The sequence below is a fragment of the Pantherophis guttatus genome, chromosome 14 (genome assembly GCF_059756535.1).
Source record: "Pantherophis guttatus breed Tessera chromosome 14, ASM5975653v1, whole genome shotgun sequence".
NCBI lineage: Eukaryota > Metazoa > Chordata > Lepidosauria > Squamata > Colubridae > Pantherophis > Pantherophis guttatus.
The window spans coordinates 22,987,418-23,005,772 of record NC_142076.1 but is presented as its reverse complement, the minus strand read 5'-3'; the positions used below and the strand labels follow the sequence as shown (position 1 = coordinate 23,005,772).

Sequence of the window (18,355 nt, the reverse complement as noted above, 5' to 3'; positions counted from 1 at the left end):
GCAATTTCTGTTGTATTTGCCCTGTAGTACCAGGCATTGTTGATATTGATGGTGATGATAGATGTGTTTTTTTCTTCATCTTATTTTTTTTCAAATCTTACTACCCAATTTTATAATCCAAATACTTGATTTCTTTAAATTCAAAATGCCCAATCAGACTCTTCAGGTTCTTGATAACCTAATCCACATAGATTTGATCCATAAACCATACAAAAAGCCAAGAACAATCAAGCAGCCCAAAAGGGCAAAAATAGAGGAAAAAATAGAAAGAAAGAAAGAAAGAAAGAAAGAAAGAAAGAATGAAAGAAAGAAAGAAAAAAGGAAAGAAAGAAAAAAAAGATAAAACCAGATCAGCACAAAAATAAAAATTCACTAGTCCAAAACCCAGGTGTTTGCCCAAAATATCCTACCAGGCAATAAAAAGATGAAAAAAATATATCTCCCAAAGAAAAGAAAAATAGAAAAAACAAAAAGCCTGCCAACGAACTCTTTTAAGTCCAGGAAGAGGGAATTTCTACAAGAAAAAAGGAAAAGGCACAAAAAGAGAAAAACCAGAAAGAAAAAATAATATTCCAAAATATCACTATTTGAAAATCTTCCAAAATTTATAACTCCATCAAGCAAAAGAAAAAAACAAACAGCTTTCTTTCTTCTTCTTTTTTTCTTCTATATCTTCCCCCTTCTGTTACAAAGTCACAAGACCACTTATCAAAATCTTCTTGCCAGTTTCCAAAACATCTCAAGGTCACTCCCTTCTCATCTTTTCCTTTGTCCAATATATCTCTTTAATTTCCTCTGCAATCCAAAATAGTCTTAAAAGAGAAAAAAAATAAAAATAAACCCACAGCTTCAAATCTCCAAACTCAAATTTTCAAATTACAGTTCGGTAGCCAAAAATGCCTCTTTTCCCAATCTGCTTTCAATTTGTTAAATTACTTTTTCAGCTTTTGTTAATTAGCTTTTATTAATGGCTTCCGCTTCTTTGCAGTTGTTCCAGAGGTGGGGAGGTAGCATTTTCCACTCCCTCCCTCTCTCTTTGCCAATTTTCTCAAGTAAAATAGTTTTAAAAGTTCAGGAGTTAAATATATAAAGGAATCTTGTTTCCAAAACCACAGTTTCTCACCCAGATGATTACCTCGTTCTTTTTTCCTTCTCTTCTTGTGTGTGGCTGCCCGGCTTTTGATAGCTCCTGATGACTGTCTTCTCTTGCTGCTGGGTCGGAGGCTGATGCAGACACTTCAGGGAACTTGCAACTTCCCTGTTTGTGCTTGCCTGTGCCTCCATTCTTCACTGTCCCTACAGGACAGCTATGATCCCTGTGGATCCCCTAAAGCAGCTGAGATATCAGCATTTACCAGGAGCCCCAGAATTTGCTGTACCACCTATGGCACTGGCCACACCCCTCCCCCTTTCAACAATAGAAGTGTTGACACAGCCAAATAGAATTAACATGGACAAGATTGTAAGATATAAAGACATTTTAACAGAGAAGGGAGAATTAAAACAGAAACAAGACTTAGAAAAACAAGGGATTGAGATTGACTGGTATACACGGCTACAGATACAATCAAGATATGATAAATATTTGAAACAATATGGTTTTAATTTGAGGAAATCGGAATTGGATCAGATAATGACTGACAAGGATGAAAAAATGATTAAAAGACTGTATAATTATTTGTTGCAAATTAGATTGGAAGATGAAGAGGTAAAAGAGACAATGATAACATGGGCGAAAAATTTTGGATATGCAATAGAATTAGAAAAATGGTAACAACTATGGGAAAGATATTATAAATTGACAATGGCAACTGCATATAAAGAAAATCTATACAAAATGTTTTATAGGTGGCATATGCCACCAGAAAGATTAGCAAAGATGTTTAAGGATAAAGCAGCCAAATGTTGGAAATGTTTGCATTTGCCGGGATCATACTATAATATGTGGTGGTCATGTTTAGAAGCGAAAAATTATTGATTGGAATATGGTTGGAAGAAATATTATATAAATCTATAGAATTAAAACCAGAGGTTTTTTTTATTGGGTATTCTCCCAGAGAGATATAGTAAAGAAGATGTGTATTTAACTATACATATAATAATAGCAGCAAGAATTGTATTTGCACAAAATTGGAAGACAGTAAAAATTCCATGAGAAGGTGAAGTAATAAAAAAGATTTTAGACTGTGCAGAAATGAATAGATTAACTTTAAGAATAAGAGATAAAGAGGAATTAGTGTATTTGAAGACATGGGGAAGATTTTATATATGGTTAGAAAAGAAATATGAAGATAAGAGGATAAATAAATGATTTAGATAATACAAAGTTAAACGAGGGAGAGGATAATAAAGAAATAGAAACTCAGATGACACCAAAGTAAATGAAAAAGGGGGATGGGAGGGGGAAAAAAGATAATAAGAATAAATGTACAATTATGATAATACTGATAGATAGAATAAATCTGAAAAGAAATTGAAAGAAAGTATATACTATTAGAATACAGGAGTTGCTCGGATACCAAAAAAGGAGAATATTTCACAGCAAAGAAGATAGAAAGGAGAGAGGAGGAGAGGGTAGGAAGAGGAGAGGGAGGGAGATGAATGGAAGAAAGGGAAAAGGAGAGGAAGGAAGGGTAGGGGACAGGAGTAGGAGAGAAGGTGAGAAGAGGGAAAAGAAGTGAGGAGTGGAGGAAAGGAAGGGGAAGTAGGATGAGGTAGGAGAGGAGAAAGGAGAAAGTAGAAGAGGAGAGGAAGGAGGGAAGGGAAAGAGGAGAAGAAGGAGGTTTGTTGCGAAATGAGGGAAGAAAGGGTAGTAGAGCAACTTCAAATGTAATTAAAATGCCTTATTTTAATGCTTTCTTTAAGGAAAACATGTATATATATGATTAATTATGTATAAGAAAATGTACATTTTGTATTATGTGTATAAGAAATAAAACTGAAAAACTTTTCAAAAAAGAAAAAAAAAAGAAAAGAGATACAGGTATTGTTTGTTTGTATATGTGTGTGTGTGCATATGTGCTTGCATGCCCAGGGGTGGGACTAGTCCCAGCAGGGTTTACACGGTGGTTCCCTGAGGCATGGTTTTCTTAGCCCAGCGCACTTGGCTTTTGTGACACATAACTTGCCATCAAGATGGTCTTCCATTGCCTGGGCTTGCTTGAGTGGGTCTTGCTTTCCCACTGAAACAAGGAGCTTCCCCTCCCTCCACAGCTCCAAGAAGTTGCCAGGTAAGTAAAGCCAGCTCTGGAGTAGTTCCATGAAGGTTGGATTACAGAGGAAGAAGGCCTTCTTAGGGCATGTGAGGTGGTGACTCTGCAGGCTGGGGGGCTGTGTTCCCATGACTGGCAAGTGATAGGTGGGGGAGGCCCCTTGGTCAAGTTCAAAAGAAAGTTGTTTATTGAAAGTTGTTTAAACCTGTGCACCCCCCCCAGAGGATTCTGGGCATTTGTGGGGTCTCTGTGCAGCTTGGAGGTGCTGAGCCTGGGCAGGGTGCTACCACAGGTGCTCAAAGTACCCCAGCCTCCTATTCACCATGTGACTTGGCCTCTGCTAAGATGGGACCCGGGCCAAAGTGGTTTGTAGGTCTAACTGCTCAGGTGGCCAAGATTCAGGGTAAAGTTGCACAAGTGAGGGAAATTATCTGCACAGGTCTGGTCATTGTCTTCCTGGGGGTTGAGTTTGGACCAGATGCACAGTGGTAACCATTAATTGCTACCCTGGATCCTAAATAGCCCTTTTATTGAAATGAAGGAGAACCCCCTTTCTCTCCAGGTCGACCTTGCCAAAAGGAAATGCTGGCCATTGGTTCATAGTGACCCTGGTGCAGCACTTGCAACTGGTGGCCCAGCCTTCCTTGTTACTCAGATGGCAGGCTCTGCCACGTCCACTGGCCCTCCTTCAGCCAAGGGCTGGTCTTAGCTCATCTGTGGCTGAGGGCCCCGAGCTGGACAATAAGTCTTCCTGTCTAGTGGTGTGCATCTCACTTGCCTTTTGCTGGCAGGAACAGCAGTGTGGAGGAGAGAGCTCCACTTTTGCTGTGGCTGTGGAAGGGCCCCCAGGATTGGGAGGTGTTGGTAAAGAATGTTTACTCTGAATATATTTCTGGCAATGGCCACTGGCTTTCCATGGCCCTCCCTACTCCCAATTTGTTGTTTCCCAAGTGCTCAAAAGTGTGCTTCTGAAATGGGGGAGGGGGATTATTGCGTGATCTAGCCCAAATAGAGAAGTGTGCCAACTCTGTTTCCAGCTCTCCTGCACCTCTAGACTTACTGCCACAGTGAACACCCCAGTTTCCTTACTCCTTAGAATGCTCTGGGATAGGATTTTGGGGAGGGGAGACAAGACTGATTCCACCCAGAGGCAAAAAAACATGTTTGGTTCCTTGCTTGTTCTTAGCTGTAATGGCAAGGTTCTATATTATAGATGAAGGTGCCCTTTTCTTTTATTATATGCAAGCAGAGAGCCAGTTTGGTATAGTGTTAAGGCACCAGGGTAGAAACCAGGAGATAATGAAGTCCACCAGTATGGATAACCTTGGACCAGTCACTCTTTTCAGCCATCTAAAGAAGGAGGCAGAGACAAACCACTTCCTAAATCTTGCCAAGAAAACTGCAAGGACTAACCCAGGCAGCCACCAGGGATCAACACCAACTCAAAGGCAGGCACACACTCAAGAGTCCCTTCCCAGCAGCCATAGGGACCTGCTCTTCCCTCCAGCCCCAAAAGCTAGTGCAGCAGCCAGGCAGCGGTTCAAAGACAACTTTATTGCTCAGTGGCCCAGTTGAGGCACCCTGAAGACAGGCAGCTCAGAGGAAGGCAAAGGAGGGTGCCTGGTTGTGGCCCCTGGAGCTCATCTGTATTTCTCAGACAGCACATCGGCCACCTGTTCAAAGAACTTGTCCCAGGCCAGGCAGGTGGTGGCATTGTACTCGTTGCGCAGGTGAACGCCCAGAGACACATGGAAGCATTTGGACAGCAGCTGCAGGAAAGAGGAGGGGGAGGAGAGTTAGCTGGGGGGGTCGGCTGGGCACCGCTCTTCCCACCCTGCAGTGACGGTGGCTTTACCCCGACTTGCCTGGAAGTTGACTGGGTCCACGCGGAGGTTGTAGGCATGCAGGTCGCTAAGCTGGGAGAGGGTGCCGCGGATGTCGTCCAGATGTTTCAGGGCGCTGTCCAGCGCCTTGCCTATTTTCTCTCCCTGGTGGACGATGTCCTTCGAGCCGGGACTCAAGTTAAAGTGGGAGAAGTAGGTCTTGCTCTGCGGGAAGACTACTAACAACCTGCGGCAGGGAAAAGGAAGAGGAAAGGGTCCGTCAGGGCGCCCCGGTGGCAGGGAAATGGAGGGCAGCGGGCGGCCGTCGCGGGAAAGGAAAGCTGCGCCCGCCCGCCTACCTGTTCAGCGCATCGGCGCCAATGTCCTCGAGGCGACAGCCCAGTTTGCCAACGGAGGCTTGAAGCAGCCTGCGGTCCTCGGCGGTCAGCACCATGGTTGCGGCGGAGCAGGAGGAGATCGCTAGGCAAAAGCAGACTGGGAGCCGGGGCGCCACCGTCGCTTATATAGCTGCCCCCTCCTCGGTCCGCCCCTCTTATCTTATCGCCGTCGCGGTCAGGAGCGCTGCTGCGCGCTGCGGGGCGGGACTCGCTTCGCTGCGGCTTCCCAGAGCAGCCCTTGAGGCGAAGGTAGAAGGGGGTCTCCTCTGGAGGACTGCCGCGCCCAGATGGTCTCCTCGACCTTCCGTCGAGCGTCTCGGCCGATTCACAGGAAAAATGCCTGACCTGCGGAGAGCGCCCCGATCCTGAAATTCTGAGGCGGGTTTGTGGGACGACTAAAGATGGCCGGGGGTGTGTGTCGCCGGACTCTGGCGACACGAGGGCCGTTAGGATGGGAAGGAAAAGCGCTCCTGACCTGGAGGGAAGCCCAGAAGTCCAGTCTCAATCCTGACACAGCTGTGCTTGGAAGAAAAGCCCCTGCCCATCAATCACACCGGGCTCCCCTCAGAGGGCCTAAAGATTTAAACAGTGGGTGATTCCACCTGACTGGGCACTTTAGAAAATAAAAAAGAACAGTGAAACAAGATAAACAGAATATAGGCATCCAGAATATTGTTCCCCTTCACCAACTAATATTATGATTGCCCAAAGTGGTCCTGCTTTACAGCTCAGGTACTGTACTGAGGGGTCTAATGCGTCGAGGGAGTAAATAAACAAGTAAAAGTCAGTATGCTAAGTCTTGGCTTCTTAACAACCATTACTTAACCACAGGTGGCTGAGTTTACAACCCCCCCCCAATGTGCTAAATAACATAGTTTGGCTGAATCCTGGCTTCCTATATGCATGAAAGTAAGATTTTTAGAGTTTGCACGCTAATCTGGGTTAGGCAGTGGCTTGGCCTTGGCCTTTCTTTCCCAACCTACCTGGACAGGCAAAAAAGAAAGCCTGGGTCCATCTAAAAATCTACTGAACAATAGGACGCGCGGGAAAAGCAGCCTACCTGTTAATGTCCTACAAACTAAATTGAATATTTAATATTTTTAAGCTCTTACTTACCTCTAGGGCATATTTTGTATTTTAGATTTTTATCCCGTTTTTATTGTTTATAAATGACTTGAAGTGGCAAACATACCTAATATTCCTCCCTCCTATTTTCCCAACAACCCTATGAAGTGGGTTGGGCTGAGTGCAAGTGACTGGCCTAAAATCAATAACTGGTTTTCGTGCCTAAGTCAGGTCTAGAACTCAGTCTCCTGTCCTAAAGGTGCATTTTCAGGAGGCAATTGGTTTTTTTCTTTGAAGAGGTTTCGCTTCTACTAGAAGGCAGCCATTAGTGAGGGGAAAAGGACAAGCCAGGCTGAGGCTGCTGTCTCATGGATGTCCTTCTCCCCCATCCACAGAAAAAAAATGCCTCCACAGAGCCTTCCTGCTCTTCGTGACAATGGGAAACACAGAGATTTGTTTCCCACTGGGCATGGCTGACACAAAGACCTAGCCCAATTGCATTGGTTGACTGGAGCAACTTTGTGGCCATGCAACTTCAATGCCTTGCAGGACTGCATCTTGAGAAGAGCCATCCCATTTCTCCAAACATTTAATGGAGAGTTAATTTGTCATGCCAACCTTGGATTCTGCTTGAGTATTTGGGATAAATGTGTGTGTGCATGTGTGCGCGCCTGTGTGTGCATGTGCATGCATAAGTAAGAGCAGAAGCCTCCCTGCAGCACCATGAAATTGGGATGTGAAGACACTAGGAACAGAGAACAAAGCAAACAAACAAACAAAAATGTGCTGGGAGTTCCCGTTCTGTTGAATAAAATACCAGTGAAGCCAGAGAATTTGGGTTCCAGGCAAAAGGCTGCATTCTACCCTGCTGGTAGCCTCTCCTCCTAACTTAGTAACATTTTTAAATTTGCAGTTAGCAAGCACATAGGAGGCTCCAGCCAAGCATTATTGCTTTCAGCACAAAAAGGCAAAATCTGAAATTTTGGGCAGATATATGGGAATATCTTTTGCTCTTTTCTCATTTTACTGCTGTGCTCCTCCCCGCCAAACTGCTTGATTAACCATGGGACTCCCAAACTCCCAAATCATGGTAAAGCAAGTGAAAATCAGATTTATTAGTGACACTGAACTCCTCTCCTGTTAACGCTTTGTACGTAGTTTGTCGGTTCCTGTACTTAAAAAAATGTAAAGCAAGGTTGGATGATTTTTACCAGATGAAATGAAAAAATACTGGAAGGATTGGTAATACACTTGATTGGTAATATGATATTTTTTTTTCCAGTAAAAGGGTTAGATCTTTAAGTAATTTGATCAATATTTGGGAGCTCTGTTTATAATTAATTTTCCCAGGCCATTATTACTAATATTAATATATTAATTATATTAATATATTAATTATATATAATTAATAATATAATTAACTTAGAACTACACCGCCTTCGGTCTCACCTAAGCATAGTACACAAAATTAACTGCTATGTCCTACCTGTCAATGACTACTTCAGTTTCAACCGCAATAATACACGAGCACACAATAGATACAAACTTAAGGTAAACCACTCCAAACTCCATTGCAGAAAATACAACTTCAGCAGCAGAGTGGTCAATGCTTGGAATGCACTACCTGACTGTGGTTACATCCCCAAACCTCCAAAACTTTAACCTTAGACTGTCTACTGTTGACCTCACCCCATTCCTAAGAGGTCTGGAAAGGTCGTGCAGAGCACCAACGTGGCCACCGTCCCTGTTTTACTGTCTCCTTTTATTGGTATCCTTATCCTGTATTCATAATCATGTTTATACTTATATGTTATCTTACGTGTTTGACAAATAAATTAAATAAATAAAAAATAAAAATTATTTTTAACGTTGCATAGTATTTTTAAAATACGTATATGTCTTTTTTCTGTCAGTTGGGGCTAAATCAATGTTTTGAAAAGAGCACATCTTCTCCCAGCTCTTCTTTCTGGGCCGCAGGGTGGGGTCTCCTTGCCCTCCGTTCGGAAGGCACGGCCACGCCGCCCCCGCTTGGAGACAGTAGGGCGGGCGGCCGTATCTCTCCAAAGCCAGGGCGCCTCTACGGCCTTATCGTCCGCTTGCCAAGCCGAGGCGGGGCGCAGAGCCCGCCCGGATGCCTTAGCCGAGGTGCCGCCTGCTTACGGGAAGGCTGCCGACGCAGGGGCTTCCCCGTTTCTGGCGTGCCCCGCGGCTTCCGCGGCTGGTGAGCCAGGCCCCGGCCAAGCACGGGGGTGGGCGGGGAGGGAAGTGGTGGGACTTCAATGCCCATCATCCCCGACCTTCGCCTAGGCGGCAAATTGAAGGAGTCCGTCCCGCTACCGGAAGACAAACGGAAGTGACGACAAGCAGCTGGCAGGAGAGGGTGGCGACCGCGCAGGCGCCGCGCCCGGGTGTCAAAGGGCAATGGGCCCTCTACCCTTTCGCGGGCGAGAGCAGCGGCAGCAGCAGCAGCAGCATGGGGGACACCTCGAGCCCCGTCAGCGTCATCCTGGTGAGCTCCGGCAGCCGGGGCAACAAGCTGCTCTTCCGCTTCCCTTTCCAGCGAGGCCCCGGCAACCCGGCCGCCCTGATCGGTGAGGAACTGGCGCGCGCGTGGTGGGCGGCCGGCGCCCCGCCCCGGAAGGCCTGGCCGCCGCCGTTGCTATGGCGACCCGGCGCCCTCGCCCTTTCGCCGCCGGGCGGTCTCGCTGTGCTCCGGCCGCTCGGATGACCGCCCCCCCCCCTTTGCCCCCTCTCCCCGGGCCCCCCTTTTCCCCGGCAGCTGGTCCAGTTGACCTTCCACCTGTCCAAGTGGGTTGGGCATCGCTTTTCCCACCTGGGTGGGCGCCGTCTGCAGCTCTGCCTCCTCACCGAAGACAGGGAAGCGGCCCCGTTCACGTTCGGCCATGGTTTCTCTTGATTTCATAGTTGAACTCAGTGCTTCCTCTGTGAGGGGGTCGCATGGGGACATCACCCGTTCAGGGCTTTCAAGATCAGACGGTTTTCCTGGCTGTCTTTCTGGGCAGGCACAGGCAACCTGGAGCAAAGGCCTCTACATCAATTCCTCAACATGGTGTCATGTTCATGTTTTTGATCAGTCCATGGTCAATTGGCTTTTTTACATGTCAGTTCCTGTGACTTTGCTGTTTGGGAAACTTCCTAAATGTCAGATTTATTTATTTTTTAAATTTTATTTCAAATTTATATACCGCACCTTCTCCCGAGGGACTCAGGGCAGTGTACAGCCAGATAAAAACATACAATACAAACATTAAAAACAATTAAAAGAATATATATTAATTTGGCCCCAGTTTAAAATGACAAATGAATTAAAAATGTTTAAAAATATGTTAAGCCAGCCCGGCTTGCTGAAAAAAAAGTTCTAAGGGCACGGTGGAAGGCACTGAGGTCTTGGATTCTCCTTATCTCTGGGGGCAGCTGGTTCCATAGGGTAGGTGCCCCCACAGAGAAGGCCCTCCCCCTGAGGGTCACCAGCCTACATTGTTTGGCTGATGGCACCCCGAGGAGGCCCTCTCTGTGGGAGCGCACAGGTCGATGGGAGGTTGTCGGTAGCAGCAGGTGGTCTCAAAGATAACTAGGTCCTATGCCATGGAGCGCTTTAAAGGTGGTAACCAACACTTTGAAGCGCACCCGGAAGACCACTGGGAGCCAGTGCAGCTCGCGCAGGCGCGGTGTTATGTGGGAGCGCCATGCAGCTCCCGTAATTACCCGCGCGGCCGCTTTCTGGACCAGTTGGAGCCTCCGGGTGCTCTTCAAGGGGAGCCCCATGTAGAGAGCATTGCAGTAGTCCAGGCAAGAGGTGACGAGGGCATGAGTGACTGTGCACATGGAATCCCGATCAAGAAAGGGTCGCAACTGGCGAATCAGGCGAACCTGACAAAAGGTCCCCCTGGCTACAGCCATCAGATGACTTATTAATGAAAGATGGGAAAGTAACTATGGTCAGCGACTGAAAAAAAATAGAAAGGGTGAGCTTAACTGATCACTAGAATGCTGAGATACTTAGCTTACACAAAACATGCCTCTGGGTTAGTTTTATTTATTATTTTATTTATTATTTCAATTTGTATACCGCCCTACTCCCGAAGGACTCAGGGTGGTGAACAGCCATGGAATAAAACATATGAATACAAAATTTAAAATAAAGTAAAACAAATTAAATAATTTGGCTGAAAATTTTAAACCCCAATAATTTAAGACCAAATTTAAAATTTCCATTTAAAAAGGGGAAAAACTTAGGTCAGGCCAGCTTGATGAAATAAGAACGTTTTGAGCGCGCGACGGAAGGTACGCAGATCCGGGATCCTCCGTATCTCCGGGGGGAGCTCGTTCCAGACAGTAGGTGCCCCCACAGAGAAGGCTCTCCCCCAGTCGACATTGTTTGGTCGACAGCACCCGGAGGAGCCCCTCTCTATGGGAGCGTACTGGTTGGTGGGAGGCTATTGGTGGTAGCAGGCGGTCCCGCAAATAACCAGGTCCTAAGCCTAGTTGTCTGAGGAAGATGCTAGGATTTCCATAAAACATGCTGCCTCTCTCCCCATCATCATGCAAAATGTGCTGTGTGAATGGGACAGTGAGTAATGTCTTCAGGCTTGAAGTTTCCCCCTACTCAATTTTTTTTAGGAACCTCAAGGAGTAGATATGCAGTAAACAGTATTGGTGACAATGTAGAAGATCCAGATGGAGATTCCAGGTATGCATTTCCTTGGTTCTTTTTTGCAGATCTCCTACTCATGGGCATTTTGGTTGGCAAAATTGAGCTCAATTCTTTTTGTGAAGGGGTTTTTGAATGTCATGGTTTTGAAGAAAACATAAAAATATTCTATCCAACTCTTGTACTGTTTAATAATCACAGTTATCCCAGTGAATGATCTTTACATTTTTTGCTCCTCTGCTATTAGCAATGGGAGGAGACAACTCTTCCCTGCTGGTAGGCCTGACAGGGGGAAGAAAGCTCCTGAATTCCCATTTGCCAAGAGACACTGATTTTCCCTGGCTTTTTATTCAGCCTGTGGAATTGAAGCTGGGGAAATTTCAAGAAAAGCTGCATGGAAGCTGGATCTAGCCCTCTCTTGGTCCTTAGCTAGTTGATATGAACCAAAGCATCTGGGATTTGTTTGCGATTACAAGAACAGTTGCAGGTCCCACTCTGGTCCTGAACTGTGTTCTCTGTTGTCCAGAACTGCTGAGGAGGTAGCCAGTATAATTTAATGGTTCTCATGTAGTACAATGCGTAGGTTTCTTCTGCTGTAGCAGAATTCAGGAATAGAAAAAAATGCTCCATTGAGTCTCCATAGTATAGAAGGTTGGAAGCGGCTGCTTTCTGTGACCTGAAAGGAAAGGAGCTCCACTTGATCAGGTGGTGAAGAAATGGCACAAGTTTTGGAAAAATAAGTCTAAACTATGGGATGCCCTGAATGGTTTGCGCAGTAGCAGGCCACGAAGGAAGGGCCGGCTGAGCCCCTGGAGCCCAGATTTCTTATTCCAGCGGCCTTGAGACATTCCTGCATGCTCTGTCCTGCCTGCCCATTCTGCTGTCTCTTTGGGGGAAGCCCATGGTCCCTGCTGCACTAGGAACAGCCATTGAAGACTCTTTCTTCCTTCCCACTTAAGCCATCAATGTACATGGGTAGTGGTGGTGTGGTGTACATTAGTTTAATTTTTTTCATTTTACTTTAGAAACATTTATTTGTAAGTAAAGACTGGCAGGATTCCATTGTCCCATTTTATAAGTGTGTGAATAGTGTGCCTTGTGTGATTTTTGTCTGGTTGATTCTCCAGTTTTGTTTCTGAGTGGTGCTTATGGCCCCTGTTCCTATTTTCAGAGAGCCCTGTCCTCTCACTGATGAGCAGGTGGTGTCAGGGTAAGAACAAATTCATCTGTCTCCAATGGCTTTTCTTTTTTTACTATCATCTTCTTGTATTGTGTTTCTAATTTCTGTCTTGAAATATGCTGAAAATGAGTGGAACGATAGTGGAGTGCAGATGAGATGGACGAACTTGTAAGAAACTTAAAGGAGGAGCCAGTCTAGAAAGAGAACTGCAGCATTGTGGCAGAGCATGTGTTTTGCATGCAGAACAGCTTTGGGTTTCCTCTCTGGCTGCCTGTCTACCCTCAGTGGAGACAAGTCTGGATTAGGTGGACCAAGAAGCTGACTCAGTTGATTGGAGTGTATGAGGTCAAAGCTAAGACTGGCGCACCATTCGGCACTTTGCAATTGACTATAACTGCTTTTGCACCATAGAGGCAATATGTCATTTTTATCTGTGAAGGCATTTGCATGTAGCATTTAACAGCTGGCTCCTCTCTAGTTTTTAGGATGCAGAGTAATAATAATACTTTGAATTATAGAGTATTGAGGCTACTCCACATTCGAGCTATTATGTTCTTTTCCAATCTGCTCTCCCTTAACCATATTACAGGTTTTAGAATTTCTAGTTAGTGTAACACTAGAATGAGGAGGATTGCAATAAATGAATAGAATAGAATGAGAAGAGGAGAGAAGAGAAGGTAATATAGAATAGAATAGAATAGAATAGAATAGAATAGAATAGAATAGAAAATAGAATAGACTAGAATAAAAAATAAAATAGAATAGAATAGAATAGAAAATAAAGAATAGAATAGAATAGAATAGAATAGAATAGAATAGAATAGAATAGAATAGAACAACAGAACAGAACAGAACAGAACAGAATAGAATAACAGTTGGAAGGGACCTTGGAGGTCTTCTAATCCATCCCCTGCTTAGTCAGGAAATGTATTTGCCCTAGTTGTGTGGTTTTGTACTGGTCTAAATCTTTTCCTAAGACTCAGCGTAACTTAAGTTGCGGCCAGAAAAAGTGGGTCAAAAAGAAAAGCTGAAGCTGCATAGGAGGTAGGGGGGCAGCTAAAGGCTTTGAATCTCTTTCAGAGCCCCTTTCTTACAGAGAGAGGTAGGAACTCCTGAGGATTCATAGGAGAAGTTCTCTTTAATTGTAGAAGTAGAAGCTGCTAAAAGGTCAGATAAGGTTGTTATTTACCCTGAGGACATTTATTTGCATAAGAAGTATGCTCTTCTAATGAACATAGAGGTAGGTGGCAGCATTATTGAAACAAGGGTCTCCAAACACTGTTTGGAGCCTTGGTGGTGCAGCGGACTAAGTGCTGTTATATAGCACTTAGCTGCCAGCTGCCTGCAATTAATGCGAGTTCAAATCTCACCAGACTCAAGGTTGACTCAGCCTTCCATCTTTCCGAGGTAGGTAAATTGAGGACCCGGGTTGTGGGGGCAATAAGCTGACTTTATAGAAACACCGCTTATGGGGGGCCAAAAGCCCTAATAAGCAGGTATATATAAGCAGGTATATACAAAAGAATGAAGGCTATTGCTATAAGTGCATTGTAAGCTGCCCTGAGTCTTCAGAGGAGGGCAGCATATAAATTGAACTAATAAATTAAATAAATAAATAAAACCAGGACTTTTGCAGCAATATCCCAGAGGCCCTTAACAAACCAATGAGCTACAAAAGTGCCTCTAGGAAGCTGGTCTTCCAAAGAAACGCTCACAGTTTTTTAAGTTCACCCAGGGTGCTTGGCTAAAATCAAATGCTTAGCCAGGGTGTAACCATCATGGGAAGATAGGGAGATGAGGAGACTTGTCAGGAAGTTCCACTTTTTCAAGAACAAAATTTTGGAATTTTCTGTTGCTAGAACAGAGCAAAGGGAGAGATTTTCACAGACTGGATATGAACAGTTTCACGAATTTGATTTTTTCATTCCATTTTTTCCACATACAGAACCATTGGGATTTCCATTCTGTCTTGAGGAGAACATCTTGTAGAACTACTTTTGGTTTTAATCCAAATAAGAGTTCAAACTTCAATTGCCAGGTCTCTGGTGGGAAAGATTGCAAAGCCACTATTCTGCCTTAACTGCTGCTGCCTTCTGGGAGGGCTGATAAGCTGATAACTCTCTGGGCTGCAGCCCTCACAGCAGAACAATGCAACATCTCTCTGTAGTCACAGGGGAGAAGCCTTTGTATGGCAACTACCCCTGACCAGCAGTGGGGTGGGAGAAAAGGGAGTTGTGACTAAAAGTTTAAATGTGAAAACGCAGAAGCAAGCTCAGAGCTAGAAGATGTGTTTCTGCCCAGAGGGCTGCAATTCCATTGTCACCAGCCCTTTAAAGCTTGAGTAAGCTGCAGACAACCTGGTGTTGCAGGTGCTCTGAGGCCTGTGATCCTGGCCAGCCTGCAGACCTCCATGTTAGATGACTTTAATCTCCTTGGTTTATCCGGTTGGGTCCTCTGGGGCACTGGCACTTTGAAAGAGGCTGCATCTTTCCTCACAAAGCAGAAAACTTTAGATCATGCAGAGATAAGAGGCTACATGACAGGAGTTTATGGAGCAAACAGAGAATGGGAGTAGGAGAGAAAAATGTTTTTACTGCTCTGAGCAGGTATTCCTTGACTTTGGGAGCCTTTATAACCCAGCTCAGGAACAGCTTGTACTTGGGAATCTGCTTCAACTGCTTCAACTTCTCTGCTTAGACCCTCCAACAGAAGGGACCCCTCCTAACCTCTTCACTTCTTTCTGAGAGTTTTGCATGACTGTCCCATTGTTGGCTGCGATGCTTTCCTTTCAGTAATTCTGATGATTCTAAATATACAATTTGGACAAATTAATGGCATTCAAATGGGTCCTAGTGTTTATAGAATGCTTACAGAATAATATTTAATATTGAATAAAAATGGTACCTGGCTTTGGGATTCCTTTAGGTCACCATAAACACAGTCATACCTGTTTCTCTTATGCTTTGAAGGTTTTCAGATGTCATTCTGGCAACAATTCTGGCTACTAAATCAGACATGTGTGGCAAAAAGTTTGAGCTGAAGATCGATAATATTCGTTTTGTTGGGCACCCAACTCTGTTGCAGCATGCCTTTGGCCAGGTATGTCACAGATCCAAAACACCATTGCAATAGCTGGAACTTTGAGGCTCCTTCCAGTTATTGCTGAATTTCTATTCTTGCCTCCTTCTCAGCTTGGAACCACCTGCAAAATCCAGTGGCTAGGATCTCAAACTCAGACTCTGCTTCCCATATTCCTCGCTGAAGCTGATACTAGAAAGAGTCCATTTCAGCTGTTTTTGTGGCTAGTCTTCCCTGTGAAGATTTTTCTCCTCCATTGTAAAATGAGATTCAAAATTGGGAGTATGCTATATAAGGATTTCTTGATCAGCCCAAATTTTAATGGGCACCAGCAATTTAACTTTTGAATCTTCCCTAGGAATGGCAATTGTATCTCTAAACATGGTTGGTGTTCATGCAGCACTCTTAACTAGATTAGTAGAAGATTTAGCAGATGAAATTGCAAATATTTTAATGGGTTGTTCTTTGTGGTTTATTCTGTTAGGTTAGTTCATTGTTTAAATGTACTGTGTGAATCCAAGGAATGGGGCTAAACCATTAACCAGGCCTTTTGCTGAGGCCTTCCTCCTGACAGGCCATTTTGGGCTTTTTTGCTCCATCATGTAGAGTCATGTAATTCCTTCAAGAAGTAACAATTCATATTTCTTTGCTATGTTACTCATTCTTCCTTCAATTTAGAAAATTTGGATTCCCTATAGGTTAATGGGATGACTAATTTGAAATATTATTTCCCATGTTCCTGATTTTAAATTCTCAGAATTGTACCTCTGCTGAGATTCCTCTTATTTTCTCTTGAACATCCTTCTGGAGGGACAAGAGCTGCCCTGCCATTCATTCCAGAGTTGCTAGTGAAGATGGTCACAACACACCAAGAGAGCCCCCCGTTCCCCCAGTTAACCTATGTTTATTCATTGGAAACTTTGGAAAGCGGATACAATTGTGGGGTGTGCTGTGTGAGTCTGTAAACTTGTGGTGCCCTCAGGACCCCTGCTGATCGAGAAATGCCATGGCTGGAAAATTATTCCCTCACCTAAGCCCCTGCCCCCAGTCTCTGCCTAAATAGAGCCACTCCGCTGCTTCCCCAAGATAGACTGTTTTAATGCCACACGGCTCTGTTATTTGTTTAATCCAAGGAAAAAGGTTTGGTGTGTATTCCGCGCAGCTTCCTTCAGCCATTGGACGACTTCAGCTCCTGCCCTCTTTCTCCCAGCCCACGCAGAATTTCTTTTTCTGAGACTTCCTCACTTTGGTCTCCTTAACCTGGATATGCTCTAGTTTATGCCTGCTCTTCTTAAATACGTGACCTTCAGGCCAGGTGACCTCACTGAGGCCAAGAGAGGGGATTCCTTCCCCAGATCTCAACATACGAAGAACAAATCTGCCTTTTATGTACCGCCTCACTCAACCACCCTTCCTGGATCTGCTCGTTTTTACACTTCCTGAGTGTCCTCTTTTGCTGTGCAGGTATCAAAGACAGATCCTTCTCCCAAGAGGGAAATGCCCACCATGATTCTCTTCAATGTGGTCTTTGCTTTAAGGGTAAGATTGCCTGGGAAGTAATACTACCTAACAGTGCTGTTAGACAACCAGCTGTAGAGCCCTCGCATGGGTTAGGTGTTCTTGGTCATCTCTTTGGCCTTTATTAGCAAAGGCAGCACCCTTCCCCCACCTCGGCTGGTCTGGACTTCTCTCGGGACTTATGGCTTTGCAGCTCTGCATAGCACTACAGCTCCAAGGTGGGGCCCATCTGCTAGTGGCAGCTGGACAGGCAAAGGCCCAAGGTGTTATCAATAGGGAGGCAGTTGCAGTGAAGCTTGAAGTTTAGCCCCCTGCTGTGACTCAGCAAAAATGTGGCTCATTTCGTAGTGCCAAGTCATGGTTTGCGACTTTGGGTGGCACACGTTATCACTGCCCTCCATTCCATTTCCTTAACAGGCCTTAAACAGCTGGTTTGTCCACTTTGGCTACTCTGGGCCCCCGCTTGTTCAGCTGGGTGTGGCTGATAACAGCTGGACTCCTGCCTTCTCCCTGATTCAGAGTGGTTTAAGCAGCCTCTCTGGGCTATGCAAGGTGGGCACTTGTGCAAGATGTGACAGAGAAATTCCAGGGTTTGTGCTTCATCAGGTTGTCATGTAACCTATTCTAGCCAAAGGCTCTGCAAGGCTCAGACTGAGGGTTGGAGGATGGTTTGCTCCAGGGCAGTGAGCCTGCCCCTCTGTCCTCACATTAGGACATCTCTAAATGGGAAGGAACTATTTGGGCTCAGGAGAAGGCCAGAGGAAGATGCTGGTGTGTGCGTATGTGTGTGTGACTGAGATGTTTTGTCCAAATAAGAGTAGCTGAAGGGATGCTACCACTGGTTCACACATTTTGTGGTAGCAGCTCTTGTTATCCTGATGCTTTCAGTGGGAAGCAGCCTTCTGCTGCTGGATGGCCGGAGGGGAAAGAATGGCTGGGTTGGCCCCAGGTGGGTGCCGCTTCCTTCCTCCAGGTCATCTGGCCTGCCAGGCCACCCTTGATGGACGATTTCTGCTTCTGTCTGCAGGCCACTGCAGACCCCTCCGTGATCAGCTGCCTGCATAACCTTTCCCGGCGCATCGCCATTGTGCTTCAGCATGAAGAGAGACGCTGCCAGTATCTCACCAGGGAGGCCAAACTCATTCTGGCCATTCAAGATGAAGTTTCAGCCATGTCAGAAAGTAAGTTGCAAGCAGTTTATGGTCTCATCCACTTGGGAGGCTGAGGATCGGTGTCCAAGGAAGGCTGTTTTATCCCCCCTCACTTGACCTCCTCAATAGTCCAGGCTGGACTGGCTGACGTTTGCTATGCAGTCAACGGTTGGAACTGCTAGCCAGGATGACACAAAGTAGCACATTTCAGTCTTTGTGAGATGGGCAGCTATACACATTTGATGAATTAATTAGGTC

The 18,355-nt window shown here is 45.2% G+C and overlaps 2 protein-coding genes across 11 annotated transcripts in view; one reads left to right on the top strand and one right to left on the bottom strand.

The window, feature by feature from the left end:
• Positions 1–4,746: 4,746 nt before the first annotated feature.
• LOC117679451 (hemoglobin subunit alpha-D) lies at positions 4,747–7,580 on the bottom strand. 2 transcript variants are annotated; one of them, XM_087878777.1, is made up of 4 exons: positions 5,909–7,580; positions 5,395–5,778; positions 5,078–5,282; positions 4,747–4,981 (listed from the first exon to the last, which is right to left on the bottom strand). In XM_087878777.1, exons 2-4 carry the CDS (start codon positions 5,487–5,489, stop codon positions 4,853–4,855), a joined length of 429 nt encoding a protein of 142 aa, XP_087734903.1. In that variant the 5' UTR covers positions 5,490–5,778; positions 5,909–7,580; the 3' UTR covers positions 4,747–4,852. The 2 variants fall into 2 exon arrangements, with proteins under 2 accessions (XP_087734903.1, XP_034297271.2); XM_034441380.3 differs by lacking the exon at positions 5,909–7,580 and having other exon boundaries at positions 5,395–5,886.
• Positions 7,581–8,642: 1,062 nt separating this feature from the next.
• Positions 8,643–18,355, top strand: part of NPRL3 (NPR3 like, GATOR1 complex subunit) — a 15,629-nt gene continuing 5,916 nt past the window's right edge. The window contains exons 1-6 of one of the 9 annotated variants that reach the window (XM_034441370.3): positions 8,658–9,089; positions 11,140–11,209; positions 12,342–12,380; positions 15,320–15,449; positions 16,893–16,967; positions 17,974–18,127. In XM_034441370.3, the coding sequence (XP_034297261.2) occupies positions 8,972–9,089; positions 11,140–11,209; positions 12,342–12,380; positions 15,320–15,449; positions 16,893–16,967; positions 17,974–18,127 (586 nt within the window). In that variant the 5' untranslated portion in view covers positions 8,658–8,971. Of the gene's footprint in view, positions 9,090–10,142; positions 10,485–11,139; positions 11,210–12,341; positions 12,381–15,319; positions 15,450–16,892; positions 16,968–17,369; positions 17,499–17,556; positions 17,718–17,973; positions 18,128–18,355 lie in introns of those variants that run through there. The other 8 variants (XM_087878773.1, XM_034441371.3, XM_034441372.3 and 5 more) reach the window with 8 other exon arrangements.

Coding starts and splice junctions, on each gene's coding strand:
- LOC117679451 (XM_087878777.1), bottom strand. CDS start 5,489: ATGGTGCTGACCGCCGAGGACCGCAGGCTGCTTCAAGCCTCCGTTGGC. Junction 5,283..5,394: donor GGCGCCGATGCGCTGAACAG/GTAGGCGGGCGG, acceptor TCCCTGCCGCAG/GTTGTTAGTAGTCTTCCCGC. Junction 4,982..5,077: donor TGGACCCAGTCAACTTCCAG/GCAAGTCGGGGT, acceptor TCTTTCCTGCAG/CTGCTGTCCAAATGCTTCCA.